The sequence below is a fragment of the Glycine max genome, chromosome 9, assembly GCF_000004515.6.
Source record: "Glycine max cultivar Williams 82 chromosome 9, Glycine_max_v4.0, whole genome shotgun sequence".
In the NCBI taxonomy this organism is placed as follows: Eukaryota; Viridiplantae; Streptophyta; class Magnoliopsida; order Fabales; family Fabaceae; genus Glycine; species Glycine max.
Window position 1 is genome coordinate 50,327,020 of NC_038245.2, and position 10,277 is coordinate 50,337,296.

General features: G+C 32.7%; 2 protein-coding genes across 2 annotated transcripts; one reads left to right on the plus strand and one right to left on the minus strand.

The window, feature by feature from the left end:
* Nucleotides 1–334: 334 nt before the first annotated feature.
* On the minus strand, nucleotides 335–3,320 carry LOC106794520 (AUGMIN subunit 3). Its single transcript, XM_041005246.1, has 4 exons — nucleotides 3,064–3,320; nucleotides 2,761–2,807; nucleotides 2,220–2,323; nucleotides 335–567 (listed from the first exon to the last, which is right to left on the minus strand). Exons 1-4 carry the CDS (start codon nucleotides 3,141–3,143, stop codon nucleotides 550–552), a joined length of 249 nt encoding a protein of 82 aa, XP_040861180.1. The 5' UTR covers nucleotides 3,144–3,320; the 3' UTR covers nucleotides 335–549.
* A 3,250-nt stretch (nucleotides 3,321–6,570) lies between these two features.
* On the plus strand, nucleotides 6,571–8,968 carry LOC100794726 (sugar transport protein 10). Its single transcript, XM_003533649.4, has 3 exons — nucleotides 6,571–7,029; nucleotides 7,097–7,720; nucleotides 7,820–8,968. The coding sequence occupies exons 1-3, from the start codon at nucleotides 6,571–6,573 to the stop codon at nucleotides 8,273–8,275; spliced, it is 1,539 nt and encodes a 512-aa protein (XP_003533697.1). The 3' UTR covers nucleotides 8,276–8,968.
* The last annotated feature ends 1,309 nt before the right edge of the window (nucleotides 8,969–10,277 follow it).

Here is a 10,277-nt window from a genome sequence, read left to right on the forward strand (position 1 = left end):
GTTCTTATCACGTGCCACTTCTTGTCCTTGTTAAAGAAAGAACAATATGCCGTGAAGGTGAAGAATGTATGAATAATTTTGAGAGCACTCCAAATGTTCCCTCGAAGCTAAGGTCTAATGGGGAACAAGGATTCTCTGAATTACAAGTGAAGCACTTAGCTATTATGGTAGCTGTAGTTGATAAATTTTTCATTACTTTCATGCGAGAGATGATCAACAAATTTAGCTTGAGAACTAACTTATCAATTACTCGTGTCAAGCGGCACATGCCAATTCCTTGAATATAAAGATTTTTATGTACACATATATGTGATGTACTAGTTGATTTGCACTTGTAAAGAAACGGAATTCCAACTTCATAGGGATCTCAACATACACTTACAAATATCCAGACAACCAGAATAAAGAAACTTTTTGATTGCATCCTTTTTAATAGGGGAAAAAAAAAGGAAAGAATATTGTTGCAAATTTTGTTCTCCAAGTGCCTGGTCTATATCTTCGCTAACGCTCCTTACTAACGTTCGTCCACAGGTTCGGAGGCATGCAAAGTTAAAACACTTGAGTAAACTGGACAAAAAAAAAACTTGTATAAACAAAAGATAAGCACATTATCCATATGGATAAAAATAAGCATATAGAAAAATCATAATAACAGTATAGTTAAGTCCACCACAACAGCCATATCACACAAGGCAGAATCAGGAACAATTAACACCAAAAAGGAAGTATAAACTATAATTTTAAAGATTTCAGTTATCAATTAGATAAATAAAGACAAAGGAAACTAACGTGAAAAAAAATTCATTTTGCATGATCAGAGTCGAATGCTGAATCTTTTAAATTTTACATAAAATATCAATATATATGGCATGAACAGATCTGAAAAGAAAAAGAACTGTTAGAAAGCCACCTTATTTGAGGTTACCCCTAGCCCACCTTAATTGCAGCCTCTTTAGGCTGTCTTGATTGCAACCTTTAGCACCTTAGTTGTGCTGGTGTGAGTAGGTGTGTCTAGAGATAGGACTTAATTAGTACTCATAAGACTTCGGCAGTCCTTATGAAACAAACTGATTTTGTAGGGTTGAATTGGTCCTTATGGAAGAGGTTCACAAGTCCAAATTGCCTTAGGCATTAGATCAAACCCAATCCCACAACAAGAAGACCAGCCACTCTCCCTACATTGCAAGACTTGGACAGAGCTTGTTCATAAAATTTATCAATGTCAATCCTAAGTCCTAATCAAACTCATGCATTAGGACTTACATGACTAACCAAATTTTATATGTCCACGTCAGGAAGTGGCAATGTGGCATATATTTCTTGTATTCCATATTCCTTTTCACTGTTCTTAGTCTTTCCTCCATTCCATCCCATTCTACTAGTAGGCAGAGTTCAGCACAAAAATACTATAATGCAAAGCTTAAAACATGTTGTGGCAGTGACACAAGAATATTCAATCACTAACAATTTAACAGTTGGAAACAAAGGAAACTCAACAAAAGTTGTTCAATGGTTTAAGCATACTTAACTTCAAATTTAATAGTTATTTATTATGCCAGAGTATAGGGAACAAAAAAAAATCTCAAATAACATATTTAACTTCTACAAATGCGAACAAGCAATCAGAAATTGATATATCATAATCCACTGGAACAGGGTGAAAGGAACCTACAAAAAAGGAGGCGAAGTGCATGAGGCTCCCACTATTACAGGGTGTGGAAAGGGTGATATCTATGCAAACTTTCCCCTGAGAATGGAAAGGCGGTTTCCATGACTAAAATCCATGACTTCTAGGAGAAGAAAATAAGGAAAAATGAAATACATTTCTCAATGAGCTAAAATTAACTTATGCATAAGTTAAAAAAATCATCTTTTAGAGAAGCTAATATGAGAGCTTCTACAAATTAGTTTATGCAACCTAATTTAAGCTTATGAAGAAACTCATTTCATTTTTCCTTCTTAATTTCTTCTCCTAGAAGTGTTTATGGAAAAGTTTATCCAAACAGACCCCTAGTCACAACTCAAAAGGTAGCAACCTTTGCCATTGCACTACGGCTTGCGCTCAAAAGGGAACCTATTCATCCTTCTAAGCTAAGTATATTATCAATTTATTAGAATTAATAGAAAAATAGAATTTTTCACATGAAGACAATATTTATCCTAACAAAAGCACACCATAGATTGAGAAGAAAGTAAAGAAAAACACGTGTGCCACTTACTGTGTCCAGTTGCTTAGCAAACCACTGATTTAGCTCTTTTAGACAAGATGAATCTCCTAGCAAGAATTGATTGAAATCTGAGTATGCCAAATATATACCATCTTCTGCATTTGAAAGTAGTTAAACTCATCAGAAGAAAGATCAAAGCTTGTCATATGAGTTTTCAGCATACCATACCACACCAATCACCGTGTCTTATTTCACTAGATAGGGTTAGCTACATGTATCAAATGACACCATTGTGCATTTTGAAAACCAAATTTTCAGCAAGATGGGACTTTCAACAAAATTTATATCTCCTTGGAAGCTGTCCATTTCAAATCCCTTCCATTTAACAAATTCATAAACCAAAGCAGAAAACATAGAACAATGAAATTATCATTTGATCTCACAATGGCTGACACGGTTTAAAAACAAAGCTTCTAATAAGATAAAGCTGATAAATTTCAGACTGTCACTTGTGAATCACAAAAATGAACTTCATAAAAACGAGTAGAACGAGGAAGTAACATCCGAGAGAAACAAAGGAAGGAAATATTACCATCTCCTGAATGGTAATGAGCCAACTCATGCGCTTTGGAAGCAATTCTTTCAAGAACGCCATTCATCAAAGCAATAAAAAACAAAAAACAATAGAACACCATGAGATGATACAGATTTCTCACAACAAAATATGAATAAAAGTTCAAATTACTACTGGCTTTCATTTGTTACTCAAGCCTGCAAATGAACTACTAAGAATTATAATTGCACTTATGGCTTTCCTAAAAAGTACATGATTTCTAACAAGGAACATGTTCAGACTTCAGACAACATTATTGATAATTGAATCAAAATTACTTACATGGGAAACACAATAATGGATAACAGAGAGCATGAAAATAATTCATTATAGCTGTAAATTCCTGACAGAAAGGCTATCATCGGTGTCCATTAACAATAGAGGTTGCAGCAAGGCGTGGTCGTCTTCCTCCCTGAAAACACAAAGATCAACACAATGTCTTTCAATCCTTCCTCGGAATTCCAACAATAAAGAAGAATAGAATAAATACATGACCTCTAACAGCTTCCCTTCTTGCTTGAAATAGGGAAATAAAACATTCATATTATGATTAAGCAAAGCCAATTCAGAGAGAGTAACTGGTTGAGTTCTCCCAGAGAGAGGGCCAGTGCCTTCCTACTCAATGCTTCCCACCCCAATGCCTTTGTTCTAGTATTTATTTATTCATACTGAAAAATTAGAGTTGAATTAGTATAATGTATTAATCACGTAAAAAAACATTTTATATTATTATTTAAGGCTTAATTATTCATTTCATTTTTATAATTATAAGATATTTATTTTATATAATTTCTATAGATAAAATTTTTTTTTTTGGATCCCATTAATTTTAAGGGTCATTATGAAAAAATTCACATGGATTTTGATGAATAAATTAAATAAGAGTTTTATTAAAATTCAGTACAAAACACTTTTATATGACAAGAGATGTTACATTTAGTGGCATCAGAGCAATTCGGTCCTTGTCAAAATCTAGGGTTGTGGATTTGACTATTAACTTGTTTATTGTGTGTGTTCTTGCATTCTTTGTTGAAAAACAAAAGTGAACAGATTTATATATAGGATCTTAGGATAGAAATGGTTTAAGGATGACGACAACAACATGCATCTCGATTGAAGTGAAGACTTTGTTGAAATTGTCTAAGTCTATTTGGAGTTTTACATTTGTTAGCTATGGCACAATGATGCAAGAAGTGCATTCTAGGGAACACTTTGCCTAAGGAAAGACCTGGTATTTAAAAAGATTGGTGTGAATCACCTCTCCTTTCTAGGAGTTGATTTAGGGTGTACTAATTGTCATATGATTCTGAGTAAGGACTAAGACAATTACTCTTGCTACAGGAAAATGGCATCACAAAGGCTACTTGAGAGGATGACTACGGCGGTACTTGAGGTCGTAGCACAAAACAACCAAGTTGAATTTGCTGAATATCGAGAATTGAGCTATTCCATGTTTGTTGGAGAAGTTAAACATTGGTGGAGGAACACTAGGTAGCAATTGATTGCAAAGGAAAGGCTAATCAACTCAGAGGTATTTCGCCAAAAGTTTTTAGAAAAGTATTTTTCCAAAAGATTTTAAAAGGGGAAAGGAGATTGAGTTTCTTGAGTTGAAATAAGGAACAATGTCTGTGGGTGAATATGCCACCAAGTTTGAGGAGTTATCAAAGTATTGTCCTTATTATTGGGACATGGATGAAAGGTCCAAGTGGTTGAAGTTTGAGAATGGATTGAAGCCTCACATCAAACAAGTTGTGGAGTACTTGAAAGTTGTTCAATTTCCGGTATTGGTGAATCATTGTCGTATTTATGAAAATGACATGAAGGCAAGACAAACTCAATGGGAAAGGAAATTCTAGAAGGATAAGAAGAGAAACTTCACGAAAGTCTAGTCTTGTTTGCAAACTCAGTTAATCTCTCTATAGACTAAAACAATCTCCTCAAGCTAGGTTTGATCGAGAAATTTATTCATATTGTTTAGAGATTTGGTCTGAAATTTAGTCAACATTGATAACAACACCATTAAGCTAGGCACTAACAAGGAAAAACAAGTTTCCTAAAAACATTGAGGACTTGCGTCCAAGCATTTTGGTTGTAGTAGAAGAAAAGAATAGGCAATCAAAACCGCAAGTAAGGAAGAGGTAAACAAGGTAAAATGGGCATTATCAAATATGCCATATTGACTTTTGTGACTTGATTCATCTTTCATTTGTATGTATACAATTGGGAAGAACTTGATAATAAATAATAAAAAAAAAGGCTCCATGGAAGTCATTCCTCTAGTAATACCAAGGTCATATCCAAACAAATGACTTTAGAACAGGTGACGAACACAAAGGTAGTAGTGACCTTAATTACCTTCAAAATGTCTTTCACCCTCCTGCAGCAACAATAGCTCATCTTGCCATCTTTGTAAACAATTATATTTTAAGGTTTATTTCTTTGATCTCTTTGTTTTTATTATTTATTTCAACATTTAGATTTTATAAGTACAATGATGTCACATTATATAAGATTAAATAGCTTTCAAAAACTGATAGACCACTATAAAAAGTTTACAAGGTCTAAACTTAGAGTTTCTAGAAATGGAGTTGGTGTTTTTTTTTTTTTTTTTGGACTGAAGGATTTGGTGTTAATGCACTGGCTTATCAACTTTAATAATAATTAGTTGCTTATTGGACAGAAGGTGAATTGTTTTGAATAACATATTTAATTATGTAAACTCTATTTAGATCTCATTCATAAATGATGTGGCAAATAAAAATAATTTTTTTGGACTAGACTAAAATATAAAATATTAAAAAATTAATAAAAAAATCGCATGTGACATGTAAGTCTTTTTAATAGATGCTCATATCATAAGAAAGTTTTGTCACCTAAAGACATGTGACATAACACTCTTTGAAAATTTTAATTTTTCACCAAACTGTTAAGTTTTTCCAAAAAAATTAGCAAAAAATAAATAACTATATATATATATATATATATATATATATATATATATATAAGTATTACGCTAAATTAAATGTATGAATTAAAAAATAAGTTATACAAATTAATTCTACAATTTTTTGCATTAAATATTTATAAAAATGATTAATATATTAATTAATTTATGCTTTTACAAATAGAATTACATCCACTTTTATTTATTAAATGTATAAAAAATAATTATTTTAATATTTTGAAATTAATTAAAATATGAGGTGACCACTAAGGATTGGAAAAGTTAATTATTCCATTTTTAATTTTATTTTAATTAAAATCAAGGCAAGTTGCAGATATAAATGTGTGATTACCATGCAGTGTCTTAGAGTCACCCTATCATACCCGGTCTTTGAATTAAAAAAAAAAAAAAACTATATTATGTTAGACACAAATTGAAGTGTAAGAAAAAGTTGAAAACAATATTGAGAATAGGTCAAATGCATCACAACCTTTACTAATTCTAATAAATAAAACTATTGAGAATAGGTCAAATCCTATCACAACCTTTATAAATACTAATTTGACTTCCTACTTTCTAGCAAATGCAAATGACATTAATCAATGCACACATTACTCTAACAGAAGAAAAAGTAATGGATCAGTGAGAATTGAAAGCTATTTTTGGTGGTTGCTATGACCATTTTATAACCATCAAAAGTGCATGGCTTGTACCTATATATTAAAGCACAAATAATCAGAGTACGTAAAATAAGTGACATTAATCAAAGAGGTAGTGGTGTTAGTTTGTATAGATCAGAAGTGAATTTGAGTTAATCTTTAGAAGACAAAACTACAATTTGAAAGATGGCAGGTGGAAGTTTCGTTGATTCAAATGGAGTACGGCATTATGAAGGAAAAGTCACAGGGTTTGTGCTAATTACATGTTTTGTGGCTGCCATGGGGGGTCTTCTCTTTGGATACGATCTGGGTATTACAGGAGGAGTGACTTCTATGGACCCATTTTTGATCAAGTTCTTCCCTGTCGTGTATCGACAAATGAAAGGTGAAGCAGAAAGCAAGAGTCAATATTGTAAATTTGACAATCAACTTCTTACATTATTCACCTCTTCCTTATACCTCGCGGCATTGATAGCCTGCTTTTTTGCTTCTACTACAACTAGAATGTTTGGACGTAAACCCTCAATGTTTATTGGTGGCTTGTTTTTCCTTATTGGTGCATTGTTGAATGGCTTAGCCATTAACATCGAAATGCTTATCATTGGCCGTATATTACTAGGCTTTGGTGTGGGATTTTGTAATCAGGTAAGTAAAAGTTAGCTTCAATTACTAATTATAATTTGATTTTGTAATAATTTTGTTTGTTATATAGTCTGTACCAGTGTATTTGTCTGAAATGGCTCCAGCAAAAATTAGAGGAGCACTCAATATTGGCTTTCAAATGATGATTACAATTGGTATCCTAATTGCAAACCTCATCAACTATGGTACCTCCAAGCATGAAAATGGTTGGAGAATGTCTTTGGGCATTGGAGCTGTGCCAGCAATTCTGTTGTGTATAGGATCTCTATGCTTAGATGAAACACCTAATTCTTTGATTGAAAGAGACCAACATGAAAAAGCCAAGGAAATGTTGAAGAAGATCCGTGGCACCGAGAACGTTGAAGAGGAATATCAAGATCTTGTTGATGCTAGTGAAGCAGCTAAAATGGTGGACCATCCATGGAAGAACATTGTGCAACCCAAATATAGGCCTCAACTCATTTTCTGCATTTTTATTCCAACATTTCAACAACTCACCGGCATCAATGTTATCATGTTTTATGCGCCAGTACTTTTTAAGATTTTAGGCTTCGGCAATGATGCTTCACTCATGTCTGCGGTTATAACCGGAGTTGTCAATGTTGTTGCCACACTTGTGTCTATTTTCACAGTGGACAAGTTTGGAAGAAGGGTATTATTTCTTGAAGGTGGCGCACAAATGCTTATTTGTCAGGTAAATTATCTATCTACCATAGAAAGGGAGGAGGTAGCATAATGCTTTCAAGATTTTTAAAACAATGTGATTGAGGATTAATTTATTTCTTTCTTGTAGGTTATTATTGGAATCATGATTGGTTTAAAGTTTGGATTGAATGGTGAAGGATCATTTAGCAAAGGAGAAGCAGACGTTCTTTTGTTCTTTATTTGTGCATATGTTGCAGCATTTGCTTGGTCTTGGGGGCCATTGGGTTGGTTAGTGCCCAGTGAAACATGTTCTCTTGAGATTCGACCAGCAGGTCAAGCTATCAATGTTGCAATGAACATGCTCTTCACCTTTATCATTGCTCAAGTCTTCCTTACCATGCTTTGTCATCTTAAGTTTGGCCTCTTCTTCTTATTCGCTGGCTGTGTGGTTATCATGACCCTTTTCATTGCGTTGCTTCTACCCGAGACCAAGAATGTTCCAATTGAAGAAATGAATAGAATATGGAAGGCACATTGGTTCTGGACTAAGATTGTTCCTGATGTTGCTGCTACTGTCGCTCCTGGTAAAAAGGTGGTTCCATGAATTTAATTAATTAGGAATTAGTTATGAGTGATAATCAGAACAACATCCATTAACCAAAATAAAATTTGAAGAGTGATTGAATCCACAAATAAAGTGCATGTCGTGAGATTTTCTTGTGCTTGGAATTAAACATGCGTTGTTGTTGTTGTTTAGAGTGATAGATTCTAGCCTTATATAGTACATGTTAACTTCCCAATCATATCCATCAAGTATAATAATTTAGTGAAGTTTGTTCTTCAATTTTTTCAAGTCTTGCATTAGAATCAATATGTTTTTTTTTTTTTGGTATAAAAATATGAGTAATCATATCCATAAAGATGATGTTGACTTCTAAATAATTTCAGTTCAAGCTACGTAATTAAAAGATTATAACAATTTTCAACTTGGCTTGAATTGACTTCTAAATAATTTTCAATTTGGCTTGAACGTTCTTGAACATATAATCTATTTTCTCAGGCTACGTTCACATTCTTAACCCATTCTATTTCAGCTAAAACATGGAAACAACGATGCTATTTGGTACGAAACCAAATAGCTGAAAAATAAATTGACTTGTGATTGTTTTAAAAGAATTAATTAAAACTGAATAAAAAATAGATAAAACTGGAACGGATTAATCCTTTATAATAAAATGTCACTTATCCCGAAAACTATCCCACCAAAATTGAGATAAACAAAATTCAAAATTTGAGAGTTGCCAATTACTTATGTGTTAAACAGAAAGACTTGTTCACCAATCACTGAATGATTTCGAATTTCGATGGTGGCACCTCAATGTTTCTTTTCGTGTTTGTTATCCACCTCAATTTTCAACTTCTTATGAAGTGTGCTTTTTAATATTGCTAGCTAAATGATTCTTCTTCACCTTCACATACAATACAATTTGGCATATACTTCTAAATAATAGCCACAACAAAAAAATGGTGATGAAAATAAAAGGTGGTTCACCTTTATAGCAGTCTTCGTAACACACGAATTTGTACTGTTATAAGTGTTAAGCATTTTCCCGTTAATTTATATGAAAAAATGTGGTGTTCTATTTGAAGAATTTTTAATCAATTTAAACTCTTGTGCTCTCTGTCTCTCTAAAAAGTATCACATCAGTATCATGCAAAAACCAAAGGCAGACAGACACCAATGAGTGACATTGTGCAGATTGCAATTTTGATACGACGGACAAACTTTTTAACACGTTATGTGGCCCAAACTAACTAGCCCATGTTTTATGCCCCACAAAAACAGAACTTGAACAGGTTCTAGTTCAGGAAACAAATGATTCTAAAGTTAGTACATACATGAAGACACATCTATCCTTCGATTTTAATAATTAAAAAATCAATAAATAAAAGAATTTTATTTTTTTGCATTGAAAAAAACTGTGAAGAGAAAACTTCACATTGCCTTGAGAACCTAGCACGTTTCCACTGGCCCAAATATCCCTTTGGGTTATTTTTATCTATTATTTTTAAGACAGTGATTAAAGAATTAAAGGTAAAAATCATTTATTGAAATATAATTATATCCAACAAGACGGCACTACCAACATATGATTATCTGAATTTTTAATATAAAAAAATATTTCGTTTATTAACTTCTAAAGGTGTATTATCCTTAAACTTGTTAAAATTTCCAGTAAAAATGCATTGATAGCATTAAAAGTTATACTTGTATAAAAAAAAAAATCCATTTATCTCCCCATCTAAGAATGATACCCATTATCCTAAAAAAAAGACTAATACCCATTAATTATGATTCTAAACAAGTTTGAACTTTGAAACTTATATATCGCACAAATCATAATATGTTTCTGACTACGCCGTGTAATTTCAGGGACCCGTCAATTATTGGAACCTGCCCCTTCTGTATTGTGTTTAGCAATAATTTAAAAACCTGTCAGCATCGCAAATTTAAATACCCCACCAATAATCCATCAGCAGAAAAGTACAAAATTAATAAATAAATAAATAAAATGGGTTGGTTATACTCATCACCCTTCCGGTTT

What these genes read in the sequence shown, in the direction of transcription:
- LOC106794520 (XM_041005246.1), bottom strand. Translation starts at nt 3,143, where the DNA reads ATGATAGCCTTTCTGTCAGGAATTTACAGCTATAATGAATTATTTTCA. An exon ending in TCCATTATTGTGTTTCCCAT is followed by an intron (nt 2,808 to 3,063) that starts GTAAGTAATTTT and finishes CGTTCTTGAAAG; the next exon opens with AATTGCTTCCAAAGCGCATG. An exon ending in TCATTACCATTCAGGAGATG is followed by an intron (nt 2,324 to 2,760) that starts GTAATATTTCCT and finishes TTTCAAATGCAG; the next exon opens with AAGATGGTATATATTTGGCA.
- LOC100794726 (XM_003533649.4), top strand. Translation starts at nt 6,571, where the DNA reads ATGGCAGGTGGAAGTTTCGTTGATTCAAATGGAGTACGGCATTATGAA. An exon ending in GTGTGGGATTTTGTAATCAG is followed by an intron (nt 7,030 to 7,096) that starts GTAAGTAAAAGT and finishes TTTGTTATATAG; the next exon opens with TCTGTACCAGTGTATTTGTC. An exon ending in CACAAATGCTTATTTGTCAG is followed by an intron (nt 7,721 to 7,819) that starts GTAAATTATCTA and finishes TCTTTCTTGTAG; the next exon opens with GTTATTATTGGAATCATGAT.